Source organism: Triturus cristatus, chromosome 7 (genome assembly GCF_964204655.1).
Source record: "Triturus cristatus chromosome 7, aTriCri1.1, whole genome shotgun sequence".
NCBI classification, from domain to species: Eukaryota; Metazoa; Chordata; class Amphibia; order Caudata; family Salamandridae; genus Triturus; species Triturus cristatus.
Window position 1 is genome coordinate 1,663,664,544 of NC_140590.1, and position 24,891 is coordinate 1,663,689,434.

Below are 24,891 nucleotides of genomic sequence, written 5' to 3' on the forward strand. Positions count from 1 at the left end.
CATCCCCTTTTCTTTTTCAGCCTGCTCCTGTGACCCTCGGGGCTCAGTGGATAATACCTGTAGTCCGACTGGTCACTGCCAGTGTCACCCCAACTATGCTGGGCCAACGTGCAACCAGTGCGCCCGCGGCTTCTACGGCTACCCTAGCTGTACAGGTGGGTAATGATCAGCCTTGTTACTGATACTGGGACACTGTTAAAGATATCGGATTTCCCTCTCCCCAATATGACTATGGCATGTAAAGAGCCCATCAGCTTCAGGCCTATCCTGACTTCCCCCTTAGGGCTTGGGTTCTGGCCCACACATAGTTCCAAAGACTTTTGGTCTCTGGGTGGGGGCGGGGGGTGAAGGGGGACAGATACCTGCCTGCACCACTTCACTGGTAATAACTTGAAAGGGGATCTCTTAGAAGAAGGATTTAAACCCCTTTATGACAGTGTACATTTCCATAATGCTTTTCTACTTAGTTAGCTAGTTCTCCTGGCCTAGTTAGTTCTTTATGAACCCTGTAAATAAACAAGCAATTGAAAAACAATGACTTAGACCACCATCCCTGAAGTAAGCCTGTCGGTTGACCCAGAACTCTCACCCGAATATCGCTTCAGTCAAGGAGTTTGGTTATTCTTGGATACATAATGGAATAATATGTAAATATTGCGTAACATGATTTTGCACATGATCAAAATTGTGGGGAATTATTGTGCAAATACAAGAAGATTGTTTTGACTATTTATGGAATGAGTACGTAGCTTTGACGCAGAATATAGCAACGAGAAGTGATAATCAGTATAGATCCGTTTTGCTTTGCAGTCTGCAGCACCTGCATGAGTTTCTGTTGGGGGTGTTAAATTTGTGCTATTTTTGTAAAACTCAAAAGTTTAAAAAAAAATTTTTTATATAAAAATGCATGTGCACAACTGTTTCTCATGGTTGTTGCATTGCAGCTTGCCAGTGTTCCATTGATGGCTCCCTGCATAGCACGTGCGACCCAGTGACTGGTGCGTGCAGCTGCCTTCCAAAGATAACGGGGCAGCGCTGTGACGTCTGTGTGCCTGGAGCCTATGGATTTCCGCGCTGTGAAGGTACTGTTCTCCACTTGACTTGGTTACCTTATTAATAGGAAGGATCTTCGATTGCAAAGGGGCGGAAGGGAGCTTGCTTCTTAGTCATGGGTTGAAGTGGTTTATGTATTTCTGAAGGAATATGTGGCAAATTACTTGGCATGTGCACTAGACAGACCTTTACCAATAAAGCGTGGATTGCAATCGAGCTGTATGCTCTGAGAACCTTCTTCCTGTAGAATGCCGCGTCCAGCACCACTAAAGAAGCTGAAGGAGATATTTTGTGCAATTCTCTTTGTTGAGCTTTGAGCACAGTGGTCCAGGATGGAAAGCAACAGTAATAGGGTTCACATTCAGAAAATAATCTCCTGTCTACTTTGTAGGGTGTCCTCCAGACAAAGGCACTAATTGCTTGACGGCTTCTCTCTCTCTCTCTCTCTCTCTCTCTCTCTCAACCTAAAGTTACCAAATAGTTGTATTATGGCACGCAGTTCATGCAAGGCAGTGAGCCCGGGACTCTGCTTCATCAATGGCACTGAAAATGGTGTTTCATAATATGCTAACATCACAACAGAATACGGTTTACCCATGCTACCCACAGGGGTTGGGTCATATAACCATCAGCAACACAAAATTACCCCCAAAGGTTAGAACTTTCCAGGCGAATACGACAGTCCTGATGATGGTCCTGACAACTTGTTAACTGGACCGAAACGTTGACTTTTCGTCATTGATTGGACTGTTACAGGAGTGTCTGCTTGATTGCCGGAATGATGATTAATTCTATGTATTGCATTGGGATGAAGGAATAACGTTTTTGGATCATGACTATTCCCTCAGGGTAATTTTGCGTTGTTGATGTGTTTCTTTAAAGAGGTGTTGTGTTGCAGGTGGGTCATGGAACACAAAGGGGCAGAAGCAGGCGTTGCACAGTCTGCTCATGAGCCCCGCTGGAGCAAAAGTACAACTTTTTCAGGTTCTAGATGAGCCTACTCGGGGATGGGGATCAGCCTGCAGAGGATGATGATAAACACGCAGATTGAGACAAATCGCCTCCCATAAAATGTATTAAGTCCACTTACAGACAGACGAGCCAACACTGTGCTAAAAAAAATAAAAAGAAAACATGCAGGCGGTTACGCATTTATATTAACTCTGATAATATTTCATCATAGTGGGGTCCTGTAATCCAGCGGGATCCACCAACCTGGAGTTGTCGCCAACCTCGGTGAGCTACAAAAAACTGCTCCCCCTATTGTGTGTATTCATTTACCTATACCTCGTCTCTCACTCTGTGCCTTGTCTAACCTTCACCCCATTTGTTGTCTGTTTCTCTCCAATGGTCTTGTCTGTTCATCTCACATTAAATCACACAGCGGCTTGTTCTCCATGTACTTTGTCTCTATTCCTCCTGTCCTACATCTTGGATGTTTTACTGCATTTCACTTCTGCCTATTTGCTATTGCCTGGAGTAAATGTTTTGCCCATTGATTTATGTGAATGATTGTAAAACTATTTTCTGATCATGATACCTGGTCTGGGAATGGAAAGTGATAAGCAGTCATCGCTCTGCACATCACACCAAATGCCCCGAAGAACTGAAGGCCATGCAGAAGCCATGGATCCTTTTGCCATGATGTAACCATGTTCCCTTTTTTCCCGGCCAGGGTTCCTGCCAGTGCCGAGGGTTTGTGGAGGGCCTGGCCTGCGACAGCTGTAAGCCGCTGTACTGGAACCTGACTCCGGAGAACCCAGAAGGATGCACAAGTAAGAACATCCTTAAACCTGAGGGGGTGGTCACTGACCCAACACTGATGGGGAAGGTGACATGGGCAGCCAAGAGACAAGGGACTGTAGAGCCAGGTCCATCTGTCTACAGTGCTGAGCGTGAGGATTCTTAGAGCCAACCTTGAGGTCCACATGTGAAGACTGGAGGAACTGAGCCATCAATGGATGGCCCATAGAGCAAATGCCATTGAAGGCCCCAAAGGGGACAGTGGGGGAAGGTTATCATGGGCAAGAGCTGACATGGAGGGGAGCACACAGGCTATGCTAAGGTACCAAAGCAAAAACATTGAGACATCATTGAGCTAGCACTCGGGGGCGACAGAGCAGATATTGTCGGGTGGCGCACAAATTGATACCAAAGAGTTGGTCTTTAAATCTCCTCGGACCCCAAACAACCTCCTCCTTTGTGATTCACAGCGCAAAGTAATACCAAAGAGTAGATTTTGGAACTGAATGACCCACATAGTTGTCAATGAGTCGCTTGCATAGCGGACCCTGAGAACCCGCTTATCTGATGCCTATAAATCTCTTATGGTCAATTCCTAGGGATCATTTTAGATGACATGGAAGAAGCAACTGAACCAGTACTAAAGGGCATAGAGAAAAATTCAGGGGTTGGAGCAGTGACGTCAAAGGAGCGTCCTTAATAAGGCAGCCTTTATTGAACCTGGTTAAAAAGCCTCTGGGTGAACAGCGCCACTCTAGATATTGTTGCCCATCTCTGGGCATCGCCCATTTTCATAGTCACATCCTAGCCTCTGCTGGAAGTTGGCCTTTAATAGGCGCCCTTTTACTTCTTGACGCGAGTGGGTCATTTTGGGCGCTTGACCTGCTGCTAGTGACGTCTCCGCCTTTGTGTTTAGCCTGAAGATGGATGCCTTTGTTTTGTGAATATCAGCCTTCTGCCGGGTTTGTCTTGATAAATGGTGACAGCAGGAAACCTGCAATCTTTGGCTTCCTTAACAAATGTACCTCCCTGTTGCCATGGGAGCCCCATGGTTCGACTCAAGCAGTGGTCCTGGAACAAAACATTGTTTTCTTGTAATAGAACTATCATTAGCTGCCTGGCTCAATTCAATGAATTTATTTGAATACATATTATATCCATAAAAGTATAATTAAAATCCATACAATCCATTACATTAAAAAGAAATCATAAAAACATACATAAATATAACATGCATTTCTTACTGCCTGACTCCTTGCGGAGGACAGGCGGGGGGGGTGGGGGCTACCAGATGACTGTCCCTGGGACACATGCTTTTCATTCTTGCACTACTCTTACCTGACCCAGCCCTTTAATTCCCAGAATGCACTCCTTTCTCTACGAAAGCCCAGGCTGGGAAATGGGCGAGTGTCCCAGTGACATGAAGCCACCTGGCAGCACTATCCAATATTTTTTTTTTTTGTTCCAACTCAAACAGCGATTTGTCGTCCCTCGTTTGAAATGTCTTCCTTTCAGCTTTGTTATCGGAGTGCTGCTCGTCTCGTCTTTTGATTCTCATGGTGTCCCTTCCCTCTCTCCGTAGGCTGTCTCTGTGATGCTCGAGGTACAGCCAGCGGGGTAGCCGAGTGTCAGCAGGTGAGTCTTATGCCAGCGCTCCACCGGCCGAGCAATAATGTACGATTCAACAGCACCTGCTGCAGAGTTCCTTGTGCTTCCAGGCAGCAATACAAATGTCAGGATAACTCTTGTGATTAATGTTCCTGCTAGAGAGAGATCGGAGTTGTATCTATAGAGTTGCAAAGAGGGTTAATAGGGCTGCAGCAAAGAACAGATCTGTATTTTATGTGGACAGCCGAGTCGATTAGTAAAGCCAGCCTTTGCCGCCGCTTTTAAACAAATAAACAAATGAAATGTATTTGAGAGAGGGGCTATGGAGAGATGAGGGGCACTGTTGTCGGGTGGTAGTGAGGGAATCTGAAGAGGAGGACCTATTGTGGGGGGGTGGGGGAGGCGGTGCCAAAAAAAGATTGTCGCACCAGGTGCCACCAGTGCTAAAGCCCGCCCTGGGTCTCCACAGATACAAGCGAGGTGGGAGAATGTGGCCAGCACCGCAACTATATCTCTTTCTAAGACCCGCATCTGCGCCGACCTGCGACTGACAGGGTGTTCAGTGGATGCTGAGTGGGGACACAGCCTCAGCGAGCTGCTGCCTCTCTTACCGGCATGCCTTTGGGAGGGAGAGGGATGCACATAGTGTGTTTGACTGGGTGGCCAGACAGGAGTCATTTGAAATTTTTATAGTTGGAGTGGAGGACATGTTAAGGGTAGCTAGTTTAATTTGTTTTATTTTTTATAATAGACGTGTGAGTAATATTGAGATCAGAGAGGTAGGTGAGCAGCAGGACACCAGGCAAACTTTTTGTATTTCAGCAGTTGAGGCTAGGCAGATGGGTGGCGGGTACCAGGACACCAGGTACTTTTGTATTTTAGGAGGGTCGGTAATTCAGAGGGTGGGGAGGTAACTGGTTGTACAGGAATTATTTTTATAATGTGGGTGGGGAGGGCAGAGAAGGTCAAAGGGTGGTGCGAGTGGGCCGCAGAACACAAGGTGTCATTTTAATCTACCTGCACATGGGAACTGTTTAATCACCTCTCCTCTTCCTACGTGGGCACACCCGATTTTAGCTTTTTTCTGGGTTCAGTTTTTTGCTAGTATTAGGACTCTATGCACAGTGGCACTGCCAGTCGGGGCCACTGTGAATGTGCTCCGTCCATAAAATTGTACTGTGAAATTGGTTTAATCTAATTGTTGTATTCATCTTTCCAGTAAGGCTGTTTCACTATCTATATACAAAATATTTAAAATAACAGCACTTTCTAGGCAGTATGCACTCCTATCCCATAGTTTCCATGCCAACCAGTTCGCATGATTTGAGAAGGCAACTTTTCCTCCTTCCTAGGACCACAAACCCAGTTTTCATCAAAATCTATCTCCAACAATCTGCCCACTACTTTCTTGTGACTAAGAAATTAGATTGCATCCAATCATGTGCTTTAAATGAACTGAGATCGTTGACCTGAAGCCATAATGAACCAAACAAAGTTTTACTGTGCCCGTGTTTCTTTCCCCGATTTTAGGGCAGCGGACAGTGTTTCTGTAAACCCAACATCTGTAGCCGCAGCTGCTCTGTCTGCAAGGATGGCTTCTTCAACCTGTCGAAGGACAATTACTTTGGCTGTCACGGTGAGACAAAACCCCAATTGTCTGTACGAAAATGAAATTAACCTCACCTCTTGACTGCCACCTTAATTTTGCTCTCAGCAAGTTTAACTGTTGCATGTTACAGATTCCACTCAAGAGTAGCCTGTTGCTTACAGTTTTCTGCACAGGTAGCCTTATAAAATGTACCCATTATCAGGTTGTCATTCAGCAAAATTCTGTTATGAATTGTCTTGCTTTTCCCATGTAAATTAGTCCATGTAACTGAAAGTAATGTTTACCTTGTGCTTTAAAATACATAAAATAATTTATTTTGAAGCTGTTGAATAGACCATAAGCATATTTAGTACTTTTACTGCTGATGCCTCACTTATACAGTTAGGAAATTCAATTGTCCAGTTTTTTTGTTTTTTAAACTTGCATTTTTGTCTATTTTAAAGAGGCTGTCCAGTTATCTTAAAGAGGGCACCCAGTGAAAAGTAAAAAAGCAAAAAACTTGTCCTCTTGGAGAACCTTACGTCAGTAATGGTTCTGGAATAACTCTTTGTTTGATGATATCTGATTGAGTTTCAAAACATATTGTGACACCATTCCGAGACGGCCCTTTAAACTTGAATCACAGCTTTTATGGCGTGGCATATCTGTGTTATTGAAACGGATTTGAAAGTCTCTGCAGTTCATTGCTCGTGTGCTAAGATTTCCACTTTTTGTCCATCTGGAATTCACCTTCAATGGCTGTGGGAGGTGGACTTTAATGCGTCCACCTCAGTTACTGAGATCCAATATTCCCTCCCGTTAGTTCACTGGCGTAGACCGCATTCTCATTCTCTAGTGTGCCAATACCCCTCTCCATATGCCACTGCAGCGGAGGTGGCACTTAGTTCTGGAGTAGAGGGCACACCAGCTATCACTGTAAATATTGGAGGTTGAAGGGATGATGACGCATGTTGTATAACAACCCCTCTATTTCTTCACCACAGGCTGCCAGTGCGACATTGGTGGTTCGGTGGGCCTGGCGTGTGACGAGCGGACAGGGGTTTGCCAGTGTCGGCAGAACGTCCATGGACCCAAGTGTACCCAGTAAGAACGCCAGCATAAATTCAGTTTTCACAGGCATGCGGTGGGCATGATTGGGAGAGTGCATTAAGTGTTTGAGTTATTTCAATTGATAAAACATTTAATAACTTTATCGTGTGACTCTGATCTGAGCAAGGTTTGGTTTGAAGATTCAATAATTTATTCCTAGACCAGTCAAGCACTGCTTGGAATTCCCTATTGAGTGGAGTGAGTGTAAATGTGTGTTTGCACAATATTTTAGCAAGTTACTATTCTACACTTAAAAGGAGAATTAGGATCCATATCAGTGTTTGGTTAAGCTCTTATGTTGTTTGAATCCTAGTTTTTGATTGGCTTCCAGGAAAAGGCCTTCATGTATACATACATACATTACAATTTATGTCAAGTGAAATAGGAAAACCTAAAATGGGTGTTTTTTATGCAGAGCTCCTTTATCACTAGGACTAAGGACTCCGTTCAAGAACAGATTTTTTTTTTCTCATAAGAATTGCTTTTTTGGGCACATCTTTTAACTGCTTTCCTCTGAATACTGAATGTTTAAGTTGTAATTTTATGTTTTTGTGTTACTTAATACTTTGTAGAGCACCGACTGCCCTGGGGTTTAAGGATTACACTTTATAAATAAAATCTGATTTTCTTTTTTTATTGAACAAATATGGACTTTTCTTAGCTTTGCATAAAGGTGTCCAGCGTTATTCCACCTTCACTAGAGGATACCACATTTTAGGGAAATACTTTCACCCCAACGATGCGCCAAGTTAGGAAAGAGTTGACAACACACCTCTTTAAAGAACATTACATCACAGGTCAGTCTTCTGGAATTTCCTGTGTCTAAATTCAATTTTTCACCTTTTCCTGCAAGACCCAAGAAAGACCACTACTTCCCTGACCTTCACCACCTGAAGTTCGAAGTGGAAGAGGGAACCACGCTTGATGGGCGGGCCGTCCGCTTTGGCTACAACCCCCTAGAGTTCGAGAATTTCAGCTGGAGGGGGTATGCTCAGATGTCTACCTTTCAGGTAAGGACAAAGGATTTACACCACTTCAAGATGGTGGGTGATGCATCGGTGTAGTTTTTTTTCCTCACTGCACTTGATATGTTCGCTATTTTTCACCTGGTGTAGATAACTCAGCAGCTGTGCAAGAGTTGTGGTCTTTCTGCATGCCACTGATTAGCAATTGCCTGTGAGTACACTGGTGATCCACTGCGATGGCCTTGGTGCTATAGGCACTATTAATGCACATGTATGCCAGTGTTGATAAATCCATCACGTGTGGCGGACATATGGTGTTAGTGAATCAGTGGCGTGGTTTTGTGTTTTCTGGTGAGGTTATGACACACAGTTCCATCCTTGTTGATGAATCAAAGGCGTGTGATTATATCCGTGTTGGAGAAGCTCTCGAAGGGTAATGTTATTATTTAAAAGCAGCTCTGGCCTGCATTTAATTAAGTTTGTGAACTGAAGATGTATGTATCAATAATAATGCATGACCTGCTGTTATATCAGTGATGGTTAATCAAAGATACGTGGTTTTATGGGTAGCGGTGAATCCATTTTGTATGAGTTTATCAGTATTTTCAACCCTGGATGTTTGTTTCTCTTTGTTGGCGAATCTATGCTGCATGGTCATTGTAGTTTTGTTGCACCCGAGATGTGTTGTGATATTATTGCCAATGTGATGTCTTATCACTAGTGAGGATTCAAGGGTGTGTGTTTATAGGACGTGTTAGTGAACCTATGATGTGTGAATCTGTCCATATTGGTGAACCAACTCTTGAGTGTAAAAACTTGTAGGTGTAGACCTATGATTTTGGTGAAGTGAAGGCCTCTGGTTATACTACTGTTGATAAAATGATGGCTTGGGATTATATCTGTCCTAATATGCGATGAGATCGCTTCCGGAGAACCCAAGAAAAGCGTTCGCACCATTGAAGAAACAATGGCATGGACATATCGGAGTTGAATCGAAGATATGTGGTTGCATTTACAAGATATGATTTTGGAGCATAAATCTTTTCTGGATTCACATGCTGTGCATCTTCCCACCTTCCTGTGGTTGGATCCAGAATTTCTTTGTAGTCCTCATGTTTTTACTTCGACAGTTTGGTGTCCTGTGTTAGTAACAGTTTTTGCCTAGTTTCCAGTCCCTAATTACATTCCTGGGGCACCCATCATCCAGAGGACACTCTGATCCCCTCCTGTTACTTCACTGTGTGCGAGGAGTGCCATTCTTTTTGTTTTCCCCATTGCTACTTGATGACACCTTGTCTTGGTGAGTCGTTACACTTTCCTCTTGGAAAAATTACAGCGTCTCGCAATTAGCTAATAACAATAATGGTGGCAATTAGGAAGATGCATGTATTGATAGTATGACTATACTCTTGTTGCTAATTATAATGAAGTTGACTAGTCTGTAGTTATTTGCCCCACAAACTATTCACGGCCATTCCTTTGGTAACGGGGTGAGCGCGTAGGCCTCTGAAGGCCATTGTTGAGGTTTGCAGGATAACACCTCTCGTCGACTGTTCATAATCTGCAAACATTGCTGCTTTGACTTTGACTTGAGATCAGAGGCTCATTCTTGGTAGGCCGAGGTGCATCGGCCTGTGAAGGGTCCTCGTTGATGCCTGGGGAGATCCAGACTTGCGTGTGTGGATCTTCTGTTAAGAGCCTACACGTCTGTGGAGGGAAGTCAAAGAACAAGTTCCTGGGCTTGCTTCTCTTACGACTCTGCTCATCTCTCCAAGGCTTACAATAGAGGTGTGGCAGGTGCCAAGTGTAATAGAGCAAAGGGAATGGGAGAGATTGGGTATTTCGCACTGTCTGTCTTTATAAGGTATAATCTACTGAGAGCACAGGCCAGATGGGGGTTGTGTAGATAGAGAGAATACCTCCTAAAGAGAAGCCGCAATGCAAGTAAAGTTTCTTTTAATTCTTGGCTCTAAATGACTTGTCCTCTCATATTGTGTCTATATGAGAATTGTTGGGTAACTGATTGTCTTGCAAATGTTTTAAGGTTCTAGACTGTAAAGTGATGCGCACCCCTGTCCTGCTTGTTCCCATCTGTAGAAATTACTTGTCTTTTATCTCCGTAAGGTCTGTTTGCAGAACTGCATGTGTTATGCTGGAGTAAATAAAGCCAGATGTTGTGTCCTATTATTATTGAACTAAAGACTGGTGTGCAGGTCAGAGCTGATCTAAATGACGGTCTTTAGAGCAACAATGAGGCCCCTCCAAGATGGCTTTATTGGTATGGTAAGCCATTAACATTTCAGAAATGATTGCTAAAATGCTTCTGCAAATTGCATTGTTAACACTGCCTGATGAGCTCCTCTGCTGTCTGCTACTAGTAAGTCTGTAGCTGTTGAATGGAACCTGCATGTGACCCACTCAGAGTCCTGGGATGGTTTGCAGTATTGAGTGAGGTTTGTTGCCTGCTTTTCCAGTGTCCTTGCTCCTTGCCTGGCTTGTGTGCGCGGTGGTGGTTGTGACTTAAGGTATGCTTTGCTTCTCTCCCTCTCTTCCCCTCCTATGGACCTCTCGCCGCATCTCTCCAGGCCAAGGTTGTGGTCACAATCAACGTGACCTCGCCAGACCTATTCCGCATCGTCTTCCGCTACGTGAACCGGGGGCCAGCCAGTGTGGAAGGGAAGGTCTCGGTCGTGGAAGAAAGAAAATTTAATGTTTGTGGCAACTGTAAGTGCATCCTCTACTTTTCAACTAACATCCGTGCTTTTCTTCAAGCATCTTCCTTCCCTCCCCATGCATCTCCTCCAGCCCCCCTGAGATTGCTTCCCTGTGGTGTGCACTAGCCTGTAGGGAGGGGTGTCTTTACCGGTTGTGGCGGTATGCTGTGCCCTTCTGGACACGACATGTGCGGTCGCTCGGCCTGGCCCTGTGCCATCGCTGGCTCCGCTGTGATGTTTTCCGAATCTCCTTTTTTGCCTTCTTACAGAATAAAGTGAGAGTCAGAGTGATGGTGAAAGGGGCCGAGCTCTATTTGTTCCGTGTCATCCTGAGGTACATTAATTCAGGAAGTGCCACTGTATATGGCAAAATTACTGCGTATCAGCCGCGGAACCAAGGTAAGAAGCTGTCTCTCCTGCCCAACTTCCTAACCAGTGTCTCCTACACTTCCCTCTCGTTCAGTGTCTGTGGTGTCTCCTCCAACACAGCATTATTAGTTTAGAAGAATGCCTGCTTCAGCCAAATTGGTAAATCCTGGGGTAGTAAATAAAAATAAGCAACAAAATGAAAATGTAGGTTACTTACTTCACCACTGTTAATGCGTGTTTAACTAGTGCATTGAAAGTGCCTTCCCAGGCTGTCCATCAGGTAGCCTGCATTGCCACCTCTAAGTCATGTGCTTATGTGCTGTATTTTACATTGTGGGAAAAAATATGATAGATTGAATGTTTGCATTAATCTCAGCCTCTGGTAATTACTCATGGCCTGCCTGATTCCAGTCTACTATCTTTTTCCTATTATGCCACTCTAGGCAGAGACCTTTGTCTTAGCCCTGCTCCAATGGGAGCAGCCTCGCCTGACCATCCCAGGTGGGATCCCAAGCAACCTCAGACTGGATTGGGCCTCATTAGTAAGGTGCAGCTTCAGTGCAGGGGTGAAGTGAGCATGACACCCACATAAAGGCATACCCGTTTCTCTTAAGGCGTCTCACATTTTAGAAAAACAAAAAAGCGATGTAACTGCTGCATGAGCAGTGCAGCAATAACCAGAAACTGGACAACTCAGCGCATAGATCATAGTTGATGCTTAGGAAAGTTCCTAATTCTGATTCCGAAATACCACTGAATATTTCTGCTGTAGCCTATAATGGCTCTGAGCTTCCGTGCTACAGCTCTTAGACTCCAGCCGCAGATTGAGGTAGCCCTGATGGTTCCTGTTGCACATTTTCATCTTTGAGCATTCCTGCTGCCGCCTGGAGGGGCTCAGAGTGGTTTTGTTGCATCTTTTCAGCTCTCTGTATCTTCGCTACAGCTCGACAGTGCTCTGGGTCTCCAACCTGGAGGAACTCTGGTGTTTTTTACTGTAACACTTCAGATTCCGGCATTCTTTCTGCAGCCTGGAGGGGCATTAAGTGTTCCCTTTGCAGCTCTTGAGTGGCATCCAGCATTCTGACTTAGGATCCAGGAAGACTTTTAACATTCCGGCTGCAGCCTTGAGAGTCGCTGAGCTTTAGTGCATACACTCTTGGCTGCAACAAACACTGCATCAAACAGGCATTCTGGCTGCATCAAACACTGCATCAAACAGGCATTCTGGCTGCATCAAACACTGCATCAAACAGGCATTCTGGCTGCATCAAACACTGCATCAAACAGGCATTCTGGCTGCATTAAACACTGCATCAAACAGGCATTCTGGCTGCATTAAACACTGCATCAAACAGGCATTCTGGCTGCATCAAACACAGCATCAAACAGGCATTCTGGCTGCATCAAACACAGCATCAAACAGGCATTCCGGCTGCATCAAACACTGCATCAAACAGGCATTCTGGCTGCATCAAACAGGCCCTTTAAAGTTCTTCTTGCAGCTCCTGAATAACAGTTACTCTGAATGTGTTGTCCTGACCATTACTGCTGCAGACAGTCTTACTCTGGTGTTTCTGCTGCATCTCTAGGTTGCCTGAGTGTTTCGGTCCAATGTTGTGTCTTCGCATTCATGCTGCTGCACCTAGTAGAGTTCAGCATCCCTCGCTCCAGTTCCAGAGCTGCACTTGGTGTGTCGGTTGTCTTTGCATTTTTTCATCTAAAGAGCAAAAACAATATACCTGTCTCGATACTGTCCTGTTGCAGGTTTATATTTGTTATGAACTCTTGCTTTGTTTATTTGCAACCTAATGGCTCAACTGAAACAACTTATGTGTGTTCTACTTTGGCAAACTTTTACTTAAGTGATTCTGTAAGGATTTCTAAGCTTGTTCAGGAATATTAGACCTATGAGAGACTTACAATTGTAGTACACCCAGTCCGGAACTCACAGAAACTTAAGGTGAACTTATTGGGCATAGATGGCTCTAAAAGCCTCCCGACCAGGCCTCTTAACAGTTGTATGCATACAAAATAGAATACCGATTTTGAGAAAACAAAATTGTTTAAATAAAATTCCAAAGATTAATGTCATTTACCATTTGTTAGAAACAAATTCATAGAATGTCTTTTTTTCAAAATTGTCTGTTACTATTTTTAAGGTGGGAATGCCATTAATCTTATAAATGTGTTATTTAGGGATTTTCCCCTAAGGTTCCCCTTAGTGCCCTTTTTTATGTCTTGTCAAGGGGTGGAGCGTAACGTTATCAATTGTTTTCCCAGGGATTATCCCCCTTAGCTCCCATTCTCTATTTTGCACTTTTCCATCCTATGGATCTGTGTCTCGATCTTGCCCTTGCTCTTCTTTCCTCCCCTTGCCCTCTTCCTACCCTCTTTTCATCCTCACAATTGCTTTTTGTGGGGAGGTACACCCTCAAAATACACCTTTCATCCAGTTTTAAAGTGAGTTTATTGCCCGTATGTTTTTTTTTCTCCACATATTTTTGTAGGTGCTCTCTTCTCTGCCCTCATTACTACTTTAAACCTTTTCTCTAGCTTGTCTCCATTTGCGTTACCCATTGTTTTACTCTTTAATATTGAAATTGTTCCCTAACGAAGTTCACTGTCAAGTCCACATTGTTTTTCAATACACACATGTTTTTAGCTCTTGTTTAGAGACAGCTGTAGTGGTTCGTCTAACCTCATTTTACCAATACACATTACAAAACACTACAGAAGAATGGCCATTTTGGGAATTTCTCCTTCAGCCATTAGATGCTGGCATGTTTCAAAAATTGCCTTTGACAGGTTGACCTGTCCATAAAGCGGTCACATTTGGTTATATAGGGCTTTAATTAGTCCCCTGTGACAACCTCTGCACTGTGCTGCTGCCACCTCACTCTTTTGCCACACTCACAACCACCCAAACTTGCCCTGGCCCCTTCAGAAAGTCGCCCCTGCACTCACGACTGCTGCACACTGTCTTTCACAATCTTGCTTGCTTTTTTACTTTACAAATGATTGTTGAATTGCTTCTCAAACATTGGCAAAGCTAGACCATTCCAAAATGGCCACTGTGCATGCATTCATAAACGTGGACATATTGTACTGGATTTTCAAAAACAAAAAAAAGGACAAATAAGAAAGTAAGCGTTGCGCATGAGCACCATGGGGGCAAATAAAACACACAAAACATTGCCACAGACAAAAATGTGCACATTGTAACAAAGGTGAGGCCTGTTGTCTTTGCTGATAATTATTTTTAAGTGTTCTCAATCTTTTTTTCTTTTCTTTTTCTCCAAAATGTATTTGAATTAATTTGTTTTTACACAAGATCTTGGTGTCTGTTTTATTTTTCTATGAATTTACATGCTACATCTTTTTTAACATAATGCTGCCAACGGCAAGGTTTCACAGTAAAAATATACTATAAATTGAATAATGTCTGTGTAGGATAGCGCCCAGAGCAGACAATTCTCAGGCATAGCCCAAGAAAAGTTGTGGTTTTGTTTTAAGAGCCAAAGTATGTACCAAGTCTGCCATATCTTCACAAAAATGCAAAACTTATAAGGAAGGGGGCTATAATTTGGGGATACAACAGGATGCAGGGTTTGATCATCAGATCTCATCTAGACTAATTGGAATCCTTCTTAAACAGCAATCCTAGCTCAGCTGTTTTTCATTGTAAACTTAAATAGTGAAACTGGGGTGAAATTGACAGTTTTTTTTTTTTAAACTGGGCTTCACATTTCTTTGAGCTGCTTATCTAGTGTGTTATGTAGGCTAGAATGCTGGCTTCACAATTGTCAGCTTCTTACATTGAGTCTTGTAGACTTCCCTCAGTGCCTTATTTTAGCAAAAAATGTATTCCTACTTATGTCCCATATTGAGTTTCCTTGCAGTTTGAGCTTTCAGTGGGTCATTATTTAATGAAACATTTTGGTCAAAGATTTAAAATCTCATGCAGTAAAATATGTCTTGGATACTCGGGCGATCCTGTAAAAGAATTAGTATTCCAAATATGCTCGAGTGAATATCAGAAATTGTGGTAAGCTCGGGTCAGCTGGACAGCACAAATCACTGAGTGGAAATGCCCGGGTCACTGCCTCACAAGCAGTAATACTTTTCTCCCATTCCTCCTTCTTGACAGGTTCTGAACAGACCAAGCAGATCATCTTTGCTCCCACCACAGAGCCAGCGTTTGTCACGGTGCCTCAGAACAGCTTTGGGGAGCCGTTCGTGTTGAATCCCAACGTGTGGTCTGTGATCATCGAGGCAGAGGGCATTCTACTGGTGAGACGATTCGCTTTCTTGTCACCTCTGGGTGTGTTAGGGTACCGTTGCCTGCCTCCATTCTTGTTCCCTTAACCTGGGGTCTTGCGTGCTATGAGCCGTGTGATGTCCCTTGGGATGACCGTAGGTGCAATGGGTGATAAGATGCAGTGGTTACCCCATCCCCTAACCAAGAGGCCATGAGGTGGTGAATGAGGGAAGCCATTCGGCCAAACAGTGCAGAAAGCTTAACATCCCTTACCTGGCCCTCTCCCCCCACTCCACTAACACCTGACTTCTTTCCATCTGATCTTCTACTTTATTACAGAGCGGAACAGGCCTTTTTTGGGAACCACCTTCTGCTACCTAACATTGACACCCCCTTCTGGTTATTCTATATCTTTACTATCCGGTTGATTTATCCAGGTAATCACCCTGGGATTGCTGATCATTTGTATTTTTGTATGAAAGCGCTCTAAAGCTGACCCAAGGTGATATCATGGCGCTAGAGAGTGGAGCAAAATGTATAAATATGTCATGTCTAAAAATATTGTGTCCTCCTGTATGTTCTATGTACGGGTAGAAGGAGAGCTACAATGGATAACCTGCTAAAGTCCACATCTACTGACATTTGGCTATCCTTTCTCCCTGCAGTATGATATTCTCACAGTGCACGTGTACATATTGCAATAGAGATAGTCCATTGTCTTTGCTTACTTGACAGCCTCTTCTCGAAACCTTCATGTGGTCTACCTTAGGCATGCTTCTGGCTTGTGTCATGTTTGACTGTCTCTTCTCTTCTTCACAGGACTACCTGGTTTTGTTGCCCAGTGCTTATTACGAGGCCCCCATCCTACAGCTTAAAGTCACCGAGGCCTGCATGCACACTGCACGCCCTGAGCAGACCAATCAGAAGTAAGAGCCCGCGCTAATGGAAACCAATACCTGCAGTCTGCTTTAAAATGCTCTTATGAAGTGTTGAGGCAGATCGCCCTCAATAAATATATGTTCCTTTGATCATGTTTCACCCTTCTCAAGTGGACTCCAGATTTTGTCAATCGAAGATTGCCTGCTAGGAAGATTGTATAGAACAGGCCGTGGACGCAGGTTTTGTGTCTTTCAGGTGGATAAGCAGAGGTTGTGGTACAGTTTAGCAATTGGTATTGTTTATTCTCAAGCTGATAGTGGCCAGGACTTATGTTCGTTCCTCAGGGAAGTATGCAAGGCACTAATTTTGTAGATAACGCAACTTCACGACACAATTGTGAAATAGGTTGTTCTTGTTTTGCTCTTATACATTTTTCACTAGGATGATGTGTAAGGTTTTCTGCTTTTGTTCTGGAATATTTGACTGGGCAGGGACTTAAAATTATGAAAAGGGCATATCTAACTGTCTGACAGGGGATGTAAAATTGTGTTTTCTAGCTGTGAATGATCCAAGCTTTTGTTCCTTTGGAAGATGTGTAAAGTATGTGTCCTGGTAGGGGATGGGCAGAGCTGTTTCTGTTCTAGCTAGGCATGGGCAGAGCTGTTTCCGATGTGGCTTACCATGAGGGTAGTGAGCTAGGCTTGTCTTCCTGTAAGATGGATGTATAGCACTCCCTTCTGGAAGCGGTAAGAGCAGAGTTCCTATTTTGACAGAGAGTGCCCTATCTGACGCCAGAGGTTGCTTGGTATGCCAGTTCTTTCACGCAGCACACAGTTCGACCGTGTTATACCTCTTAAGGTGATTGTGCTTATTTTATTTCACTGAAGGCAGCTGGGTTATGATTTCTGTTTGCTGCAAACGTAACTACGTTTGTTCAGATTGAAAAGCAATACATAAGAAGCAGGCCAGTGCCCTGGCAGAGCACAGCAATGTTGAAGGGCCTGTCCTTGGAGTAAGGGAGAAAAGCAGGTTGGAGGCAAGGGAAAGGAACAGCTGTCTGACTGCATCTTTTAAAAACCTTTCGATGGTTCCCCAAACCTGTTCCGCATCTTCCAAGAAGCTCTAAAAGGGATCCTTGCAGGGATACATGTAGCTGTTGGTCACTCGCATGGTTTATTTTGCTGCGTTTTTCATTTAAGAATTGTCCACAATACTTTTTGCACATTCTTATTCATTTTTAGCTACTTTATTTAAAGTTTTATAACCTGCAGGAAAGTGTTAGAGCAACCATCATACCTATCCTGTGCTAAGCAGTAGCAATCCTACTATAAGAGAGTATATTTACATCAGCATATGCTGATTAGTACTGTGACTAGTCCTGCCACTGTTTGGGATGTAGTGTTCTTAAAGAGACATGTCTTCACCTCTGTCCTCAGTCGGGGTGTGGTGGGACAGTCCTGATGAATACTGGGATTTCACTCCAGATTGTAGGTGTAATCTCATTGGTTGAATTTTAAGACTTCCATTGCATCTGTCCACGCTGTAAGGCAGGATTTAAATGTACCTAATTTTAGTAACATAGGGGTTGGTGTGGTGGGGCTCTGTCTGGTATTTACAAGAGTGTTGTAGTGTGGCGGGGCTCTGTCTTGGTATTTACATGAGTGTTGTACATGTTGATTATCAGTCTGAGCCTAAGAGTCTTCCGCTGATGGGCCCCCCTGGCTTCTATCAGCTCCCACACTCACTACAAGCAATCACTTCATGCAAGGTCTTGATCTTTGCTGCTGGCACCAGTCTGGTTTTGGCAGAGTGCCAGTGAAATGGAGACCGCTCCATGGGTCTTCAGTACAGGATACCGGGGCTCTCTTCACACGTTCATCGGACAGACCCCAGCAGCAAGCAGAGGGGGGTTCTGGTTACTCCTCTGACATTCGATCAAAGACCATAGAGCTGAGCAGGTGTTGGTCCTTCCAGCCAACGAAAGACGAGAATGTTAATAGCGAACCTCGCTTACACTCCCCAAACTGTACCCTGCTGACTCCCTAACCTCTCCTGTGCACAAACAGAAAAGGTCCAAGCTTCACTCCTTTCAGTTTTTATTGGGTCTGTTGCTTCTGTACCCAAGACCATTACCCTATTGTGGTTTGTGCTCATCGATGAAACTGGGAAAAAGCGTTTCTAGAAAAACACAGGACTCTTGTCTCTTACTCACTCATGTCCTAGGACACCCAAAGGTTCTGTTAAAAAGGAGATCCGGTACCGCTTAATACAACTTTCTAATTTTTTTCAGAAGATAGATATTGCAGATCATGATGAACCTAAAAAAAGGTTCCATATTGCCTACTCAAATAGTAACTTACAAAAAACCCTTACTGTTTTTGTGACACTGCCAATGTGAACTACACAGTGTCTTCCCAGGCCTGCTTTCATTATTGCTTACAAATAGCAGGATTAGGTTTAAATGTTTTATAAATTGCATAAACCTCTTGTTCCTCTGTCTGCTTTTTTACATCTTCCGCAGCCTGTTCTGTATTCCTCTATGTGCTGCCCATCTTCTAAATTTCCCTTCTCATTCCTCTAGCTGCTTTTTCATACTGGTTTGTACCTGTTATCTTACTTCTTCCCTGGGCATCTCTCTGACCACCGCTTTAGCAGGATGGTAATTGTCTAGATTCACATACTTTACTTTATTTCACCATAAAGCTACAGGTTGGATATGGAAAGGCATGTTGAAAAAAATTAAATCTGTCATAGGTTTGTCATTTCTACAGCTGGCCCTCAACCAATCTCTCTCTGTTCTGATAGTCGGCACAGTCTCCCTCTCTCTAATTTCCTCCTTTTTCTCATTCTTTCAGCTGCCTCTTGTACCAGTTTGTTCCCTTGGATGGCTTCCCATCTTCTCTGGCCAGTGATGGGCTTTGTAGATTGGACAACAGCCTGCCGAAGCCATGCCATGCCGAACAGGTTACTCCCAAGTGGCCACCAGTTGTTGCCTGTAGCGGAAATGATGTAAGTACTCTGTCTAGATACGCGCTCAGAATGTCATTTACAAATTTACATAATGATTTTACAACTTGTTCTGTGCATCTCCTATTAGGTCATCCTGGTGTCACCCTGTAGTAAGTGCTTTTAACAGTGGGTAACTTGATATGGATGAAGGAAGCTTAGGTGCTGCAGAGGATTGGAAGCATCTGCATAAAGTTCCTGAGTCTTCAGAGACCTTGAATGGCCATATTATTGTTTGGGCTTCTATATTTACGTGGTATTTGTATAGTGCAAATCTAGTTTAAGGGCAGCGGAGCATTGCACTGGGTCAAAGGCAAAGATACAGTCATGTATGATTGAAAGAATACGTTTGTAAAATCAAGAGAGTGGTGTAGTTTCTTTAAAAAAGTGTGTCTTCAGCTGGTTCCTAAACTGGAGCATGGTTTGAGCAGTCCTGATGGATACATAAATGCCATTCTAGGTCCTGGTGCATAGATGGAGAAGTTCTGGTCCCTTGTTTGTTTCTCCTTTTTGGGCTTTTGGGCTTCATTTCCAGCTTGATTGATGGGGTCTTCGTTGCAAGTGTACCAAGAGCCCCTGAAGATGGTGAGCTTGTCAGCCAGAAACCCAGGGCTGTCATTCGTGATGGCTTCATAGATAATGTAGCTAGTATTGAAGAGGGTTTGGACAGCCAAGGTCCCATTTCTAATGGCATTTGATGAGACTTTCTGCAGTCTGTGGGATGCTTGCCAGTGTTCCTATTTTGGGAGCTCGAAATGCTGAGGCAAAGAAAAACAATTTGTCCAGGAGCACAGTTTTGTCAAGTTAGTGTTGTTGAGGGAAATAAATGTTGTCACTTGGTTACAAAGTGTGCAGATGAACGCTTGAGTCTCATCATCTTGAACGAATGAGATCTTTTTCCTCTGCCTATTACAGTAATAACCAGGCTATGTTTGTAGACTAAAAGGTCAGTAAGATAGAAGGGGACAGATGCCTGAGCAAATGTGTTGACATGCCAGTTTTGCAGCGTGAATCTTTCTGGATTCGCTATGCTGTGCATTATTCCGCGATCTTGTGGTTGGGTCCGGATTCGTAGTCTTTTCTTTGTTTTTTTTTGTTTGTTTTTTTGTAGTAAATACAATGCAGAATAAAAAAAAGATTAAAAATGGGACTAAGGTTTTCTCATTGTGGGCACAAGATGATTCCCTCGCCTGAGCCTAGAGTTTGGATTCCATTCTCTTTCATAGATACTTCGAAGCTGACAAACTTCAGGACGTTAAAAATCTGTGGTCAGTACCCGAGAGGGACAGTTTTCACTTGAGCTCTCCCCTGGTGAACGTTTCTCTAGTTAATGGTTGCATAATTTGGCTCCAGTAGTCTTTGAAGGTCACCATGTACCATGTTCATGGAAGTGCCTAATGTACCATTGGAACTGGTTGTTCATTTTTGGGATGGTCAGTATAGTTTGGCCTTACCTAGCTTAGCAGCGTGGATATTACCTTTTGGGTGAAGAAATGGTTCAATGTTTATACATGAAACAAGCAGGCCTTCTGTCTGGTGTGGCGGTGGGTGATCTGAATGATGGGTGTCTGAACAGTAAGTTATCACAGTTTTGAAGTTCTTTTCTGTAATCTCGTCTTTTGTAGGTGGATGTCCAGCTTCGGCTCCCTCTACCCCGCCCTGGACGATATGTCCTGCTGGTGGAATATGGCAACAACGGGGGTTTGCAAACATCCGGGGTGGCTGTAACTACACCACAGTTGGGACCCCAGGAGGCGGTTTTCATATTCTACCCATGCAGTTACAGGTACCGCTCCTTATCCCAAGACTTTTGCAGGGAACGACAGGAGCCAATAGATTGGCCCCTTGGGAGACCACTGTATGTGATTGGCAGCGATGTTACTGGCCTTGATTGATCAGAATCTTCAGTTACCTAACTCAGATTAATAGTAAACAAAATGTACTACCATCTAGTGGGGTCAGGGTTCACTTCGCACTCTTTCAGACCAGCCTGTGTCCGTGATGGCGTGCGGGACCGCCAAAAGAGAATCCATGGCAGACAAAGAATTCTCTCCGTTCGTATCGGGCTGGATTCCATTCAACAAAAATATTTGGTGATCAAAGCGGCCTCTCTGCCATTGTGTTTATTACTTTATAAATAACGTGGGGTCTTAGAACAAAAAGTGTGTGTGTGTGTCTGTCTGTCTGTCTGTCCGTCCTCGCAAACTGGGATGGGAAAATTGTAACTTTCCATAGAGGAGCAAGCACGTTTGCATCATTCCATTCACACATACAGATACACCATCGTAATTCACGTACCTTGGCAGCAGAGAGGAGGAAGTCCGAGATTGAAGACTGCAGTAGAAAATTACCTTAATGAAACAATTTAGCCTGTAGGATAGTTCACTAGGTTGAGCACCCTTTACGGAATTCTGTATTTAACCTATAGACCATAGGTTTGAATCCTAACAAGATCTTTAATCCTCCAGATATTTAAATGAGTACCGCTCAGTCAGTGATCATATAGACTTTATGCCCAAAATAACAGTTCAGTCAGTGGTGTGTTGTAAGAAAAGGTTGCACAACCACACCATATAATACACCCCATTCCCTCACAGTGTGTTATGTGGTCTGTGTGGATGTTGTGAGTGTGATTTCAAGTTGCTCGTCCTCTACTTCTGTTACTGCTCATCAGGGTCTGACTGGTCCACAGGGCAATTTGGCAATGCCTGAAGGGCTGGTCTGAAAGGTCAATCAGTGTTTTTTTCTTGTTTGTAGGCCTGTGCTTTACTGGTTTATAGGACTGTTTTATGGTCTGGTGGGTCGATTTGTTCTATTGATTTCCCTGATATTACCACACACAAATCTCCCATACCTTGCAAAACACCTATAGAGCATGACTGAAGAAGTTCAAAACTGCCTGATTTGCAAAGGTGGGCCTCATTTTGATCTACGTGATTAACTAATGGGGATCACCTTAATTTTCATACCCGGGCCTTCTTTTGTATCCCAGGCCGATCCTGTTACTCAGTCCTGAAGTGGTAGCATTCTGCGTAGTTAACTGTGCTCATGAGGTGTACGTGCAAAGGGTGTTTTGCGCTTATAGCGATGCTTGACATGGGTGAACAAGGTACACTTGCCTGTTTGTTTTTGGCGGATGAGTTTCAATATGTCATTTGTCATTGATTTGGTCCGGAGTTCTCTCTGTGGACAGTATCCGGTTAGGGACTATGGAGCGGACAGCTCAGTTCAAGACTAATGGCACCAGTGGCTTAAAATAGGATGCTGGGCTGGGATTTGCTCTGCTGGACAACCTTTGGAAACCGTCTCGCCATTAGTAGACCTGGCAATAAGCCCAAGAGGAAGCAGTGTGACCTGGCTATGCTTGTGTTACCCTGCTCACTAAATCTGTCCTTTCTCTTGCAGCTTCCTGTGTCGTGGAGTGGCTCTGGACTCCCAGGGCCAAGTGGCCGTTCTTGAGCTGACGACTGACGCCAGCGTGCGATTCTCGGCAGACCGTGCACAGTTCCTACTGGTATGACCCCACTTCCTGACCGCATCTTTACTCATTTGTGACAACTCTTGTGGTGTCCGCCTTGCAGCGATACCAATGTGATATGGGGGGGGAAATGTTACAGCTGCTCTGTGGTTCACCGCAAAAAATGACCAACCACCCCCGCCTTCCACCACACGCAGTGCATTAAAAATGGCTCAGTGTGAGTTGCTTTTCTGCATTTGCTCTTGTGAGATGAGATTGGCCCTTTACTTATCAATTAAAGGGGTAAACACGCCTGTACCAAAATATTAATCTATACCAATTGATTTGCATTTTTACATAAAATATAACATTCATCAATGTAGTCTTAAAGAAATCCATCCTGGTTAGCAACGCTGCAGGAAAAGGTTCTGAAGCACCAACAGTATTCTGCTGTATTGTGAAGATGTGCCTTTCTCTAAATGCTCTACCCCTCCCCCCCCCCCCCCCCCAATCCTGCAGGAGACCCTGAGTCTGACTGAACTAAAGTCCTAGCAGTACTCAAATTTCGCAGGTATTTCACACCCTCGGCGTCTGCTCCTGAGCTGGGCGGGGGTGGAGGTTTAATTGATGAGTGTTGTGAAAGTTTTGCATATGCGAGAGTTTCCATGGGATGACACTCAAAATGCTTTGAGGGAACTTGTCAATCACCTGTAATGTTTCAATATGCCTTGTTTTCCCCTGTTTCTGCAGTACAAAGCGTTCCTGATCCCCCATGAGCAGTTCACTATGGAGTTTGTTGAGCCCAGGGTCCATTGCATAAGCACCCATGGGAGCACCGTGCACAGCAGGTAACCAGCTACAGCGGTACATTGAGATACCATGAATCTTGGGGTGTAGCGGGTGGTCCTGTTCCTTTAGGCTGGATTTCTTGTAAATATGGCTGTTCTTGGACTTCCTTGGGCCCCAAATCACTTAACTAAATACAGTTTGTTTCTTTGTACAAAAAAGTATTTATCGATCAAATCTATCACTTGGCCGATCACATCTATTGACCATTTAATCGATAAGTGTCATTTGTACATTATATCACTCAATACAATTTATTGATTTAATCAAGCGTATCTATCCACGCTCCATGACCAACTTGTGTATGTAGTATGAGGACTACAGACTAATCCTCAGCCAGAACGTCTTCTAAAATATTGTCCAGGAAGGCACCTGTGAGTGATCAAAATTATACCTTTTCTGTCATCCTGTCTATCCCCTTCAGATACAGAGGGCTTTTCACAGCGAGCAACACACTTCTTTAACCCCTGTTTCTTGTACCTTTTTTCAGTGACCCAAATCAATATTGGGTCTGATTTAGAATCTGGAGAACGAACTAACGTCCGTCAGTGTGACAGCGGATTAAAGGTTTGCCCTGACTGATGGTAGTCCGTCCTGTTTAGAGATGACTGCTGGCAGAGTGCTCATCTCAGTATCTGAAAAGAACAACCGTCACTGCGGTTCCCTTTAAGGTACAAAAGGTTTGGTGGAAGGCCGCTGCTGGTTTTGACGGCCTACCTCCAAACTTTTAACATTATTTGTTTTGTAAAAACAAACTCCCAAGGTATCAGTTTGTTATTGAAAAAGAAAAAACTAACGACCACCACAAACACTTCCAGGGTTTAGGGACATTATTTTTTTATTTTTTTATTTGCCTTCACCATGTTTTTCCTAGCAGAGGCGGACAGAAGAAAACCTTTCAGACCATCCACTCTAAATGGAGTGGGTGCAATGGCTTTACTCAGGCAACCCCGTATTCCGTCGGATGTCAGAGGTAGAGTTCTCTCAACAGAACCAACAGGGTCTCCATCAACAGACAATCCTCCTAAATAGGGAAGGCAGGTCATCAGTTTGGCGGACAGAATTCTCCGATGCATTTGTAACAGATTACCCTGTCCATCAAACTGTGGCCATAATGTTTGAACATTGATTCAAGACTTTTCTACTTTTTGCCATGTGCCATTTTTGTATTTAATGCTGTTGGATGGCTAGATTTCTTTATGTTCAGTGTTAGGCTGTGGGGTTTTCAGGTGAAATTTTGGCCACTGACTCTTTGTCATTATTTTCATTTGGTAGCACGACATGTGTGCCGTCCA

The 24,891-nt window shown here is 43.9% G+C and overlaps 1 protein-coding gene across 1 annotated transcript in view; it reads left to right on the top strand.

The window, feature by feature from the left end:
- The window catches only part of LAMA5 (laminin subunit alpha 5), a 402,322-nt gene that overhangs the window by 184,843 nt on the left and 192,588 nt on the right, over positions 1–24,891 (top strand). The window contains exons 15-30 of the mRNA XM_085615185.1: positions 21–155; positions 945–1,082; positions 2,237–2,289; positions 2,729–2,828; positions 4,379–4,431; positions 5,935–6,040; positions 6,997–7,096; positions 7,956–8,112; positions 10,653–10,791; positions 15,298–15,440; positions 16,228–16,334; positions 19,143–19,296; positions 20,919–21,079; positions 22,699–22,807; positions 23,501–23,598; positions 24,872–24,890. Of these exons, the coding sequence (XP_085471311.1) occupies positions 21–155; positions 945–1,082; positions 2,237–2,289; positions 2,729–2,828; positions 4,379–4,431; positions 5,935–6,040; positions 6,997–7,096; positions 7,956–8,112; positions 10,653–10,791; positions 15,298–15,440; positions 16,228–16,334; positions 19,143–19,296; positions 20,919–21,079; positions 22,699–22,807; positions 23,501–23,598; positions 24,872–24,890 (1,772 nt within the window). The remainder of the gene's footprint in view (positions 1–20; positions 156–944; positions 1,083–2,236; positions 2,290–2,728; positions 2,829–4,378; positions 4,432–5,934; positions 6,041–6,996; positions 7,097–7,955; positions 8,113–10,652; positions 10,792–15,297; positions 15,441–16,227; positions 16,335–19,142; positions 19,297–20,918; positions 21,080–22,698; positions 22,808–23,500; positions 23,599–24,871; position 24,891) is intronic.